General features: G+C 33.6%; 1 protein-coding gene across 2 annotated transcripts in view; it reads left to right on the top strand.

Annotated features, from left to right (window-relative positions):
- Positions 1-12,828, top strand: part of TMF1 (TATA element modulatory factor 1) — a 33,824-nt gene extending 20,996 nt beyond the window's left edge. For both annotated transcript variants that reach the window (XM_024244531.3, XM_024244532.3), the window contains exons 11-17: positions 2,625-2,817; positions 4,333-4,402; positions 4,633-4,725; positions 6,517-6,618; positions 6,902-7,054; positions 8,429-8,554; positions 9,284-12,828. In XM_024244531.3, the coding sequence (XP_024100299.1) occupies positions 2,625-2,817; positions 4,333-4,402; positions 4,633-4,725; positions 6,517-6,618; positions 6,902-7,054; positions 8,429-8,554; positions 9,284-9,427 (881 nt within the window). In that variant the 3' untranslated portion in view covers positions 9,428-12,828. The remainder of the gene's footprint in view (positions 1-2,624; positions 2,818-4,332; positions 4,403-4,632; positions 4,726-6,516; positions 6,619-6,901; positions 7,055-8,428; positions 8,555-9,283) is intronic.
- The last annotated feature ends 2,640 nt before the right edge of the window (positions 12,829-15,468 follow it).

Here is a 15,468-nt window from a genome sequence, read left to right on the forward strand (position 1 = left end):
AAAAAAAAGATTTCATATTCTGCTTCTTTACAGTCATGCCCCAGGTTGCCCTTCTGTGATGTTAATAAAAAGAAAAGTATTATTCTAAAATGTTTCTCTTCAAGCACAGACAGGTAGTGTATGTATATTATAGGTATCCCAGAAGCTAGCAAATTCATGAAAAATTCATGTATGCCTTCTACGCCTGACACTAACTGTAATTTGAGAAAGCACAGTGTCGTGATAAAATCAGACCTAAATATGAGTCAGGAGACATGGACTCAGGGTATTTTGTTTTGAATCATCCAGCAAAACAGTGTGGAACAAGTCACTTATATTGTTCCAACTATCTCTGTGCTATTCCTTGTGAATCAGGAGGGGTGAACTAGATTAGTGACTTTCAGATAGTATTCAGTGGACTCTTAGATACCTTTGGGGCTGCTGTGATGGTGAGAGGGAAGCTTGATAAATAAGAGGCTGGGCTTCTCTGGCTGCTTTAATGAAAATAGGGCCTCCTTTGTCTATCTTTTTTAATTGGAGTTCCATGAAAGATTTGGTCTAGAAAAAGATTCATTTACTTAAAAAAATGAACTGAACTAGATAAACCTTCATATATATTTAAATTTATAGGTATAAATGTTAGGTCTGTCATTTATCTCTGACAGCTTTTGAGAGCAATGTGCTATGAAATATGAGACATCTGAAAATGATATCTTTTGAAATAAATATTTAGCAATAAATGAATGCTAGAAACTGGTACTTTTGTGGTTTTTAGACTGAAGTCTACATACCCTCAGCAATGTGTGGTATTGTGCTAGCACATAGGCAAAGCCACAGGACAAACATACCAAGGAATGCTATTAAAAAGACCATAGCTATGCTGTGGAGCAGAGTGTAAAATGTAAAATAGAGGTATTACTAGCTCTACTTTGGTGGAGAAAAAATATGAGAATTCTTACCTAGGTTAAATCTCAGAATCTTACCCATTGCTCTTTTTTTCAATTGAAAATTTTTATTGATATAATGTAGATTCATGTGCAGTTATAAGAAATAATATAGAAAGGTCCTTTGCACACATTGCCTAATATCTCCAAGTATTAAAATCTTACAAAATTAATGTATAATATCACAACCATGGTATTGACATTGATACAATCTACTGATTTTATTCAGATTTCCAAAGTTTTATTGGTACTCATTTGTGTATATGTGTGTGTGTGTGTGTGTGTGTGTGTGTGTGTATTAAGTTCTAAACAACTATACCACATATCCATTACCATAGTCAAGATATTGAACAGTTCCAACACTATTGAGTCCTTCCTGTTAGCTTTTTTTTTCTTTTTTTCTTAGCTGAAGATAATCACTCTTAATGTTACCCTTTTGGAAACACACCTACCACTCTCTCAACCCTTCCTCCCTTGTCCCAAATCTCTGGCAATCACTAATCTGTCTTCCATTTCTAAAATTCTGTCATTTCAAAAATGTTACATAAATAAAATTTTACAGTGTATGACATTTTGGGCTTGGCTTTTTTCACTCAGTGTAATTCCCAGGAAGAGGTTCACACAGTTGTTTTTGTATCAGTAGTTTAGACTTTTTATTGCTGAGTGTTATTCCATAGTATATACCATGTTTGTTTAACCATTCACTGCACAAAGGACGTCCAGGCTGATTCCAAGCTCTGGCTATTACAGATAAAGCTACTGTGAATATTCACGTACAGGTTTTAGTGTGAACCTAAGTTTTCATTTCTCTGGATAAATGCCCAAGTGTGCAATTGCCAGGTCATGTTTAGTGTTTTTAAGAAAATGCCAAACTGTTTACAAAGTGGCTGTATAAGAGTAATCTAGTTTCTTCACATCCTTGCCAACATTTTGTGTCATCCCTGTTTTTTCTTTTAGTTACTCAGACAGCATGTAGTGATATCTCATTATGATTTTAATTTGTATTTCCCTAATGGCTAATGTTATTGAACATCATTTTATGTCCTTATTTTCCATTTGTACATTCTCTATGGTGAAATTTCTGTCTATGTCTTTTACCCATTTTCTAACTAGATTGTTATATATTCCTGATACTAGTCCTAGATATATGGTTTGCATTTATTTGCTCTCACTCTGTAGCTTGCCTTTTCATCCTCTTCACATAGATTTAAAAGTTGAAAATTTTGAAGCAGTTTTGTCAGTTTTTCTTTCTATGGCTCTTGCTTTTTGTGTCAAATCTGCCTTGCTCTAGATCCTGAAGACTTTCTCCTCTGTTTTTTCCTAAAAGTTTTATAGTTTCATGTTTTACATTTAAGTCTGTGATCCATTTTGAGTTAATTTTTGTGAATGATGTGATGTGTAGGCTTTTTGGTTTTTTTGCATATAGATGTCCATTTGCTCCAGGACCATTTGTTGATCCACTACTCTTTTAATGCATGACTCCATTTTGAAATTAAAATACTTTTGGAAAAGAATGATAAAGCAGGTATAAGTTAAGATTGGTTCATTTGTCTCAGTAGACAGTCCTGCCTTAGGCAATAAATAGTTATCAGTTTTAAGTGTGGCTACTTGCGTCATTAAATGTTTGAAATCAGAATTGACTTGGTATTTTGGTCTCTGGGCTGTATGTGTATGTGATTTTTCTTTCTGTCCTATAATCAGGTGAATCCCAGACCTTGCTGGCAGCAGCAGTTGAGAGAGAACGTGCAGCTACAGAAGAACTCCTTGCTAACAAAATTCAGATGTCTTCCATGGAGTCACAGAATTCTCTTTTAAGACAGGAAAACCGTAGATTTCAAGCCCAGCTAGAATCAGAGAAAAATAGGCTATGTAAACTGGAGGATGAGAACAATAGGTGAGCATGGTTTCTGAGTGATATTTTTGGTAGTTTCATGACATCCGAAAGCACTTTTTAAAAGTATGTTGTTGGTCCGGGCGCAGTGGCTCACGCCTGTAATCCCAGCACATTGGGAGGCCAAGGTGGGCGGATCACTTGAGGTCAGGAGGTGGAGATCAGCCTGGCCAACTTAGTGAAACCTACTCTCTCCTAAAAATAAAATTAGCCAGGTGTGGTGGCGTGCGCCTGTAATCCCAGCAACTCGGAGGCTGAGGCATGAGAATCGCTTATACCCGGGAGGTGGAAGTTGCAGTGAGCCAAGATCCCGCCACTGCACTCCAGCCTGGGCGACAGAGTGAGACTCGGTCTCAAAAAAAAAAAAAATTAAATAAGTAAATAAACAAAGTATGTTGTTGGCTTTTAGCTTCAGGGTACCAAGAACTAAAAGTAATCACTTTTAGCATTTAAAGTTAGGGTTATTAGTAATAGGATATTATGGCCGGGTGCCGTGGCTCACGCCTGTAATCCAGCACTTTGGGAGGCTGAGGCAGGTGGATCACCTGAGGTTAAGAGTTTAAGACCAGCCTGGCCAACATGGTGAAACCCTGTGTCTACTAAAAATACAAAAATTAGCCAGGCATGGTGGCAGACACCTGTAATCCCAGCTACTTGGGAGGCTGAGGCAGGAGAATTGCTTGAACCTGGGATGCAGAGGTTGCAGTGAGATTGCACCATTGCACCGCAGCCTGGGCAGCAGAGCGAGACTCTGTCTCCAGAAAAAAAAAAAAAAAAAAAAAAGTAACAGGATATTATAACAAGAAGATAGCACTGGGATTCATTGTCATGTAGGTTGTGACATGTTTTGTATTTATTTTTTTTTCCAGGGAAAGGATTTGTACCTTTAATCAGATTTTTGAAAGGGGCCTGTAACACCACAAAATAGTTTTGAGACTACTCTTTGGAGTTACTTTTATATTACAAGGGTTTTAGTAGCATAATTTAAGTCTTTTCTAAATAAATTTCTGGGTTCTTGGAAACCATGGGCTATAAAATCCATCTATCTGAGATTATATTAAGGCAATGGTTAGTATTTTTTACTCTCTGTTCTTCCTTGGAAATTTTACTTTTTAAAAAAGTAGTCAAGTAAAAATGATTTCTAAAGTAAAATATCTGAACTTCTATAAACATTTTCATAGAACTCCCTAATAAGCTTTGTGGAATCTGAGCGTATTATAGGATGATGATACTCAAAATTATTTTTATAAAGTCTCTTTTTAAATGAAATCTTAACCCAGAGCACCAATAAATAAAATGCACAAAAGTGGAGCTTTTTCACTTTTGGTTTGGTTTCTGAGTGAAACTCAGATGGGATCTGGAACACACTGTTGGAAAATCACTGATGTCAAGCTGGTAATAAAAATGATTTCTCAATGTGTAGCTGCAGTTAATAAAGTACTGAGTTTTTAATAGTCTATACTGTCATCTTTTTCATTTTCTGTTTTTTTTTCTTTTTAATTCTGTCTTGTTTAATAGGTACCAGGTTGAATTAGAAAACCTAAAAGATGAATATGTAAGAACACTTGAAGAGACAAGGAAAGAAAAGGTATTTCTCTTCGTGATCACTCACCTCTTAGGGCTTAAATTAGAGAATGGTTGGAGATGGCAGCAAATTAATGAGATAACAAGATGAAATGGGTGATGCCACTGCTTTTGGAACTTGGTCTTTAGTAGGAAAACAAATATGAGTTTATACTTTATGCTTCTGACTTTGAGATTGACTTATGGCAAGAATTACTATCACAGAAATTGTCTAACTTTATCTCTCTCCATTAGACATTGTTGAATAGTCAGTTAGAAATGGAAAGAATGAAAGTTGAACAAGAAAGGAAGAAAGCCATTTTTACTCAAGAAGCAATAAAAGAAAAGGTATTGAATTTTGTTTTTGTTTGTGGTGTAACCATTTAGTAGATGCTGTGATTAATCATTGCTTTTTAATTTTAGCTAGGCTTAATAACAAGCTTGTCCAAACTGTGGCCCTGGTTGGCATGTGGCCCAGGATGATTTTGAATGAAGCCCAACACAAATTTGTAAACTTTCTTAAATCATCATGAGATTTTTTTTTCATGATTTTTTTTTTTTTTTTTTTTTTTTTTTAAGCTCATCAGCTATTGTTAGTATATTTTATGTGTGGCCCAAGACAATTCTTGTTCTTCAGATGAGGCCCAGGGAACCAAAAGATTAGACATCCCTGCTTTATAAGTATCATTTTTTAATGTCTAAAATCAACATAGTGATGAATTCTAGTACTGTAATCAGTGTCCTGCTCAGAGTGGATCCAAAGTAATTTTGAGTTTATCCGAAGAGATCTATGATTTCTAGGACTTGAAATATAAAACCTCTTGCCCTTTTTAAAAATGAATTTAATTGTCTGTCACTGAAACCAGTGCACCTCATTTGGTCTATAGGCACTTAAGGAGTAAATCTGGCTTGTTTTCTTTCTGGTTAATGAGGGTAATTTTTCTGAAATGAGTTTTCGGAGGCTGGGCATGGGGACTCACATCTGTAATCCCAGCACTTTGAGAGGCTGAGGTGGGTGGATCACTTGAGGCTAAGAGTTCAAGACCAGCCTGACCAACATGGCAAAACCCCGTCTCTACTAAAAATACAAAAATTAGCCGGGCATGGTGGCATGTGCCTGTAATCCCAGCTACTCGGGAGGCAGAGGTGGGAGAATTGCTTGAACCCGGGAGGCGGAGGCTGCAGTGAGCCGAGATCGCATCACTGCATTCCAGCCTGGGCAACAGAGTAAGACTCTTTCTCAAAAAAATAAAAAATAAATAAATAAAAATAAAACGAGTTTTCTGTATTGAAAGAATTACCATGTACTTGGAGTTAGCATAATATATTTAAACTACTGATAGGTAAATTTAAATTACCTATTGAATTTATTTGGAATTTTAAGAATACATTAAAAATAAAATGGATAAGCCAGAAATTTTATGATTTGTAACACTCATTAGTAATTTTATGTTACAGAAATAGGTTTAATTGATAGTATATTGTATAATATGAAGCTTAACAGAAACATTCTTATTCCATTATAAAAACCCAACAAATTACATTGTTGTAATAAATGGGTCTTGTGATGATCTAACCAAGTCTATCTACAGTTTTAATTAGTAAATATTGTACTTTTTTTTCTTTGTTTGTTTTTGAGACTGAGTTTTACTCTTATTGCCCAGGCTGGAGTGCAATGGTGCTATCTCAGCTCACTGCAACCTCCACCTCCCAGGTTCAAGCGATTCTCCTGCCTTAGCCTCCCGAGTAGCTGGGATTACAGGCATGCGCCACCACGCCCAGCTAATTTTGTATTTTCAGTAGAGATGGGGTTTTTCCATGTTGGTCAGGTTGGTCTTGATCTCCCAACCTCAGGTGATCCACCCTCCTTGGCCTCCCAAAGTGCTGGGATTACAGGCATGAGCCACCACGCCTGGCCAAATATTGTATTTTTGTTAAGACTTCAGAAGCCACTTTATGGGGAAATTAGAATGAATCTTAAAAAATTTTTTTTCTTCTTTTGATTATATTGAATTCCTTTGTAGTGTGGCTTTTTTAAAAGACTGAATCTTTGTTCTCATTAACCCTAGGAAATGTTCTTGCTTTCTCTGCTTATCTCTTTGCTCTTCAATCTGAACAGAATTTTTTTTACTCCCTAAGGAACGCAAGCCATTTTCTGTTTCTAGCACTCCCACCATGTCACGCTCAAGTTCAATAAGTGGTGTTGATATGGCAGGACTACAGACATCTTTTCTGTCTCAGGTGATGTTTTATTTTTTATATGTGCTTAGTTCTTAGAATAATAATAAAGGAAATATGCAAATGGCAATATTGTCTGTCATCATGACCTTGCCATTCTATAGGTAATTCATCTGAATACTTGTGGAGGAGTGCTAATTTTAGTGAGAGGAAACACGTGAATGATTTTCTGCCTTTGAGAAGACATTTAAAGCAAAAATTGACAGAACCATTTTTGTTCAAACCTGGTAATGGAAGACAAGCTATGATAACTGAGTAACTGTGTAAACTTTCTTAATTAACATAGGATGAGTCTCATGATCACTCATTTGGACCAATGTCTGTATCAGCAAATGGAAGCAATCTTTATGATGCTGTAAGGATGGGAGCAGGATCAAGCATTATTGAAAACCTACAGTCTCAGCTAAAGCTAAGGGAAGGGGAAATTACTCATTTACAGGTATTGGAAAAATTAAATTTGCTATAGAAGTAAATGAAGTTTTGAGGCCTAATAAATAGCACCCTTCATTTCCATCTGAATTCTGAGCAAATTGAGAAACAAGATGACATAGTGGCATGTGAAGCCCAAAATGTATCACATATATCAATGACAAAGGCTAAAAAAGAGAATTAGCTAAGGATAACAGCCAACTGAACCTGCTGATTGCCAGAATTAGGCAGATTCGGCTGATCTGTCACAGGAAATGCTGGGCTGGAGCAGGCCTCCCATGTTTTACAACCTGACTACATAAGACATAAGCATCTAGGAGCAGAGGATGCCTCCTCCTTTCAAGCAGCTGTTTCCCAACAGAATAAAGGGAAGTTGCTGAGCTGTGAATGCCTGTTCTATTCAGATTTACCTCTTAGATAAGTTGTTCCAACTACCCCGGGAAGGAAGGGATAAAGGGGGTGAGATATTCAAACTGTAACACCCTGCACATGGGAGGAAACAACATGAGTTGTTGAGGGAGCATCCGTCCATCTTACCTTTTTGGCTTTTAAAAAACTTTATGCAGTCAGAAATATTGAAATGTTTTACAGGTTGAGCATCCCAGCTCTGAAATCTGAAATGTCCCCAAATCCAAAACTTTGAGTGCTGACATGCTGCTCAAAGGAAAAGCTCAATTGAGCATTTTGGATTTCCAGATTTGGGATGCTCAACCAGTAAGTACATAATGCAATTATTCCATAATCTGAAAAAAAAAAAAAAATGAAATTTGAAATATTCCTGGTCTCAAGCATTTTGAATCAGGATACCTCTTTTCAGTGTTAAACACAATACACTCAGAAGTAGGTAAAAATTCAACTCCCATTATATACTTTTAGTTATATGAAAATATTACTCTATTAAAGAACTTGAATTGGCAAAAAGTAGATCAGACTAATCTTAATCCCAGATGTTTGTATAGCTGGTACGCTATACAGGGACCTAATTAATTTCTTTGGTAGTGATGAAAGCCTCTGTCGATACAACCTACACAGGTGGGGCTACGTTAAAGTATATTTTTATTTCTCTGGGTTCTTGTAGTAATTTAGAATAACTGAAATATATGTCATTTCCTTAGATTAGAAAAATATATGGTTGAATGTTTTCAAACAAATAATTGGATTTATCTCTGTTGCACAGTAAACCTTATAAATGGTATACCTCTCAGGAAAGTTGGGACCATTTTTCTGCCACTGTTTCCTTTACTTAAGAAAGAGCTAGCTCAAAGTTTATGTTGACATGTCTATTTCAAAAAAAAAAAACACACACATTAAATATTTTTATATTACTGGGAGTATTTAAAAAGATATGTTTTGATTTAAAGTATTTTGTGGTAATGCTTCTCAGCTAGAAATTGGCAATCTAGAAAAAACTCGATCAATAATGGCTGAAGAACTAGTTAAACTAACAAATCAAAATGATGAACTTGAAGAGAAGGTGAAGGAGATACCCAAACTTAGAACTCAGCTAAGAGTAAGTATTCGTCACCTAAGGATGAGTCTAAGATATTTTAGTTCATTTACATTAAATTTCATGTTTTTAATTTATAGTATGTGTTAGTGATTTATTTGAAAATTAAAGAGTATTAATATTTGAGCAAAGAACTTTAAAAATGAATCTTTTATCTTGCTTGTGTCTTTACATATTCAAAATAATTTTCACAATCATGTTTAGTCCCAGTATAGGAAAAGAACTAGATTTCATTTGGCTACGCTTCATTTATAACATTGAACTTTGTATGATCTTAGTAATATTTTGTTGATTGATGTTGTATGTATCATCACAATTGTCTCATCTGGATGTTAGAAGACACTGTTAAGCCATAACTGAGAATATGTTTTCTTTTGATCTTTCCTGTGGGCTAAATGCCGGGTAATACTTATACCACCATGGAACAAAGAGACTAAATTTTATATCAAGTGTGCTTACATTAATGGGAGAAAAGTCATATATGGGGAGAATTGTAGATTTAGTGGAGAGATAGGGTAAAATTGATAGCCATCTAGCTTGGTTTTTTTCTTTAATTCCTTTTTTTGCTATTTAGTTCAACATAGACTGAAGTGTGAGCTTAATTTTTAAAAGAGATGAGTATATACTTTTATTTAAATTGTAGTGTTTTCATTGTTGATTCCTATGGCAATATAAATAATAAAGATGTTCTGTGTAGTTATTTTAAAAATTGTAAACAAATACATTTTTCAGGATTTGGATCAAAGGTACAACACTATTCTGCAGATGTATGGAGAAAAAGCAGAAGAGGCAGAAGAACTTCGATTAGATCTCGAAGATGTAAAAAATATGTATAAAACTCAAATAGATGAACTTTTAAGACAAAGGCTCAGTTAACTTGTGAAAATTGAATTCCCATCAAACTGAATGTAAACATTTAATATCTAAACATTTAATGTGGACTTCCAATAAATTCTTTTATAGAATTAGAAAATGGGATTTACTGTAGAGTGTAAAAATTTTTTAAAAATTGTTTTACACTATGTAGTAATATTTACAGTTAAATTATTTTGTGCAATATTTGAACTTTATTTTTGAAACTATTCTTTAAAGATTTATTTTTTAAAGCATTTTTTTTTTCCTTGAATAGCACAGAGATTTATTACTTTATCCTCATATCAATATGGCTAGGGAAGAAGAATGGTGTTCATATATGTATTGTAGATATACAACTAGTTGTATCTATAATTTGTAAGTGTTTATATATATATTAAGAACATTTAAAGAGTTATGTTAACATACTGAAACTTTGAAATCTTTCACATTTAAAATTTCAACATATCTTAATTACTACTCACGAAAATGTACATTAAGTGTTAAAGTAAAAAATTATTAAATCTGTGGTTATTAAATTTTAAACTAATTTTTTTCCTTTAAAAGTAAGAGTCACACTGACACTGTCTGAAATTTAAAGAGTGAATGATTTAAACTTAAAAAAAATTTTGATCTGAAAATTTATTTCACCCAGCTTTCACAATTAAGTCTGTATAAAATGTGGTACCTTTTGGTACCTATCCAGAGAAACCTGTACATATTCAGTGTTATCTAGATGTGATTGGATAATGGAGAAAATTTATTTATAACGATTTTGCAATGGCATCAATAACATTTAAATGATTTTGAAGAAGTATTATTTTACTACCCTATAAAATGAATTGAAAATAATAAAGTTCTTAACATAATTTACTCTTTAAAAATTACCTGTTCATATTTTGTAAACCCATATTTTTAGCACATTAAAAATGAATGTTTGATATTACAGAATATTCATAAAAAAATGGAAAAATTATAGGAATTATCTTGAATTTGGCATTTTTAATTCTGTGATTTATCATTTTATTTTTTCTTGAAATTTCAAACACAAGGAAAGTATGGAATAGCTTTTAAAAGTAGCTATGCCTTCTTCCAAATGTTATTTTATTCAAAAAGGTAACCAGGTTGTGTTTTAAACCTGTGAAATATTTTGATGCATTTTATTACTGAAAGTTATTTAACTGCCTTTACTTGCACATAAAAACTCTCATTTACGGCCAGGTGCTGAGGCTCAGGCCTGTAATCCCAGCACTTTGGGAGGCCAAGGCGGGCGGATCACTTGATATCAGGAGTTCAAGACCAGCATGGCCAACAGTTTGGTGAATCCCCATCTCTACTAAAAATACAAAAATTAGCCTGGCGTGGTGGTGTGCGTCTGTAATCCTAGCTACTCGGGAGGCTGAGGCAGGAGCATTGCTTGAACCTGGGAGGTGGAGGTTGCAATGAGCCAAGATTGCGCCACTGCACTCCAGCCTGGGTGACAGAGAAAGACTCCGTCTCAAAAAAAAAAAAAAAAAAAAAAGAAAACTCTTATTTAATTTTTAGTTAAAATTGAAACACTAGTACTTCAGAGTATAGATACAAGTAAGCCATCTTGAAGAATTTGGAGTTTTTCAGGGCAATTCAAATGACCTCATTTTTGTTCTTTTTGTATTCTAGACACTGTTTCTGTCATTGGATCTCTGATTTGTAGCGTTAATAAATATTCTTTCAGTGTGAGCCAGATTCATAAAATTAATTTTCTTCATTTTAGTGGTAAAAAGCAGTCTAATAGCTTTTTGTCAGCTTGATTTTTTTTTTTGTAATATTCAAGGGCAGAATGACAGGACAGATAAGCAATAAGAAATGTATAGAATTAGAAAATATAGTAATTCCCTCTTACCCATGGGACATACGTTCCAAGACCCCCAGTGAACGTCTGAAACCATGGATAGTATAGAAACCTCTATACGCTGTTTTTTCCTACACATATATACCTATGATAAAGTTCTATTTATAAATCAAGGACAGCAAGAGATAAACAATAACTGCAAATAGAACAATTATAACAATGAACTGTAATAAAAGTGATGTAAATGTGATCTCTCTGTCTCTTTCTCTCAAAATATCTTATTGTACTGTACTCACCTGTGATCAGACTGTGGTTGACCGTGAGTAACCAAAACCACAGAAAGCAAAATCGTGGATAAGGGGAGACTACTCTATATGAAACTTAAGTTACAAAATTCTGTGAAGCATTTGAAACTAGATGTTTTGGAGTTATAAAATAGTCCCTTTAAAATATCCACTAGTAGAAAAAAACTTCATTTGCAGAGAAAAGATTCCAATAAAACTCATTCCTAAACTTTTCAATTTTATAAAATTAAACATTCTTTTTTTATCCTTATTAACAATAAGATCAATTCACTGAAAATTTTAGTGTTCTCCATTTTATTTTAAAATGACAAACAGCTGTTTAAGTTTCTAGTTACATATTACCATATATTACTCTTTATCTACAAATAAATAGCTGATACTCACACTGATCATATTTTGATTGTTATACACTTGGATCTCTCAATATTTCTGTAAGTTAAAGTGAACTTAAACAGTTTCTTGAAAAACTCCAGTAGGTGGCAGAATACCTATTGAATATTCGTTGCTATACTTTGCTGTTTGTCATTAAAACATCTCTACCCATATTCTTGCAAAATAATATTTATATTTTAATGGATAGGAAAATGATTTGCAATTAGATGTTTCCATTCTTGAAAGAAAAAACCTGCAAATAACATTTTCAAGAATATAAAAAATAAGTAAACAAAGGGAAGGTTGTTTGGTCATTTATAGACAATTAAGCACAGACTGTAGATGTCCTTTCAATTCTTGGGAGGCTAAATTGAGTCTACCATTTCTTACATTTCTTTTACCTATTTTTTGAGAATTGCCAGTTGTACAGTGTTTAGCATGTGGAATGTACCAAATATATCTATGTTGTGACTTAAGATATTCTAAATGTGGATAACTTCTGACCTAGGAAACATGAAGTTTGTAGTGAAGTAAGTGAAAAGAATGTTCATAAAATTTTTTTTCTTCATCTCTTCAGTTGGCACTTATTGAGAGTTTTATTTGAATGCTTATTAAAAGTATATGATTTATAGTATTTAGAAAATAGAAGAAAAAAACTGTAGATGTTTTATCTTGTTTTAATACTGTATGTTTAGTACGTATACATTTATGTTCTAGTGTATCAAAATTTTTCATTTTCATTAAAGTGAATCCAATTTTCCATATTCTAGGTCCATTTTAAACTATGAAAACTTTAATCACATATTTTGTAAAGGGCTGAAAGTATGATTTAAACTACAGATATAATATTTTAATTCTAAATGAAAGATAATGTAAATAAGCATGGATCTGATTGAATAAAGATTTTAAAATAGTAATAGTGTATTTCATTTTTAACAAAATGTATAGTGGTCAATAGTAATGAATGAGGAATGAATATTGTTTTATGAAAATATAACTTGTTTACATTTGAGATTAATATTTTAAGAAAATGAAGCCCTAATTTTCTGTAAGTTATATTATTAAGTGTAGTTTTTTTGTTTTGTTTTGTTTTGTTTTGTTTTTGACAGAGTCTCACTCTGTTGCCTGGGCTGGAGTGCAGTGGCGTGATCTCAGCTTACTGCAACCTCCGCCTCCTAGGTTCAAGTGATCCTCCTGCCTTAGCCTCCCAAGTAGCTGGGATTACAGGTGCATGCCAGCATATCCGGCTAATTTTTGTATTTTTAGTAGAGATGGGTTTCACCATGTTAGCCAGGCTGGTTTCGAACTCAAGTGACCTGCCCACCTTGGCCTCCCAAAATGCTGGGATTATAGGCATAAGCCATTGCACCTGGCCCTAAGTGTAGTTTTTCTAATTAAGATATGTTTTCAGAAAACAGTTTTCTGAATTTACTTATAACTAGCTGGTAACTACTGTAAAGATAGTTTGTGTCAGTTTTTAATCTTAAGCAGTATCAAGACATTCTTCTAAAAGTCTTCTTATGTTTCTGTATTCAAGTAATAACAACAGTTAAAATAAGTTATCCTCTATTTCTGAGTTCATATTGCTTGGATTAAGCTCTGTAACCTTTAAAGTACTTTTAATCTGTTGCCTTTATACATACGCATTTTACCTTTTAGCAAATTAAAATCTTTTTGTAAGACAGACTGGAAATGAAATGTATTTCTTCTTAGTACTTAAATACCTTTTCTCAAAACTAAACAAAAAAACTCAAAATCCTTCAGTAATTCACAAATATAGTAAAGAGAATTTACTCTTAGAACTGTCTGGAATTCCCCACACTGCCCTACTCCCAAGTAGGCTAAATTTAATATTTAGAATCGCAAATAACATTAAACAAGAAGGTAATGGCAGGTTTTTCTGTTTGTTTAATATTAAACATTCTTCTTGCTTTTACAGGTATGGCCACAGCATGGTAGATAGAGGTATTCCTTCCATTTTATAAAATGCCATGCTGATTTGTCTCTCTTAAAATTACAATCTTAATTTTTAAAAATATATATTGCTCAAAAATCTGTGGTCAGGTTGGTAATAGGAAATATAGTCTTTTCTTCTTTTTTCTTTTTTTGGGAAACATAGTCTTATTTTGTTCCAAGCACTGTATAAGGAATTCACTTATGTAGGATTATAATCCCATAATCATTGTTCTGAAATCCACAAAGCTCTAAAAACCATATATATTTTAATACATTTGCTGTTAAATCTACTTTAGTGGTAAAGCCTGCACTGCACTGACATAGGGCTATGTATAGTCTTTAACTCATTTGGTGTGAATACTCATATATTTTGCTGCAGAAATATTGTGTGAGATTATGGGGTACTCACCTAGGACTCAATGGGGGTATTAAGTTAAACGATGGGCATATCTATTCTATTTTTTAAAGTTCAGGCACACACAGGGACCCAAGGATTTTGGAAAAGCAAGTGTGTACCCACACTTTATCATCAAGTCAACCTTTTAAAGTGGATGCCATTATCACTCCCATTTTTAAAAATAAAGATTAAGTAAATTGCTCAAGGTCATATGGCAAGTAAGTGGCAAAGCTGGGATTCTAATTTGTGCAGTTTGGCTCCAGAGTCTATGATTTCAATAAATAATTATATGGTGCTACTTTTCCTACTGCTTTTCTGTAAAACCGTAAGCATATAGATCAGTTACAGCAAAAATTTATTCATTAAAAATGTCAACACCTTCTAATTATGGTCTAACAGTTGGATATATGAGAGAACCAGTATACTATATTCTGCTGATATTGTTAGCAATTTACTCATTGTAATTTGTTGGATTTGTCTCAGATTTTTTAAGCCATGCATTCTTCCATCTCTGTCTCTCTTTTTCTTAATTCTTGCAATTTCGATGAAGTTTCTTATTTGTAGAAAAAACTAGGTCATTTGTCCTATAGAGTTTCCCTCCATCTGGATGTTGATTTCTTACCTTTTGTTAGTGTGTTCTGCCTCCTGTGTTTAAATCTAAAGGCAATTATTTTTCAACAAAAATACTTCATTAGGTGGAAGTGTATTCTTCCAGCAGGAGACAGATAATTCCTGATGGTTTCTCAGTTGTGATAAAGAAATCATTGATGATCACTTCTTAAATCTATTAGTTCACAGAGCTTGTGGAGTGATATTGTCATTTCTTTTTCATTTAGTAGTTGGAATGTTTCCATAAAAAAATTTACCTCAGTTATTTTGTTACTTGCATCATAATTCATATAGGAAAGACAGTATAAATATTCCTGATTCTTTCCCTTTGTTTACCAGTTTTCAGAATAAGAGTTGGTTTCCTTCTATCATTAAAAATGAACAGTGATACCTTTTTGGCTTGCATGTTTGGTTGATTGGTCGTGTCTGATATAATTATTTAAATGTATCTGTCCTTCATCCAATTACAGTTACCTTTATGTTTTAAATCATCCTATCTTTGGCCAGTAGGAAGGTTTTCAAGGTGGTTCCTGAGTCCTTTTGATATGACACTAATAGCCTTTTGATTGCTTTGCTGCTTCCTGATGTAAGATGT

The sequence above is a fragment of the Pongo abelii genome, chromosome 2 (genome assembly GCF_028885655.2).
Source record: "Pongo abelii isolate AG06213 chromosome 2, NHGRI_mPonAbe1-v2.0_pri, whole genome shotgun sequence".
NCBI lineage: Eukaryota > Metazoa > Chordata > Mammalia > Primates > Hominidae > Pongo > Pongo abelii.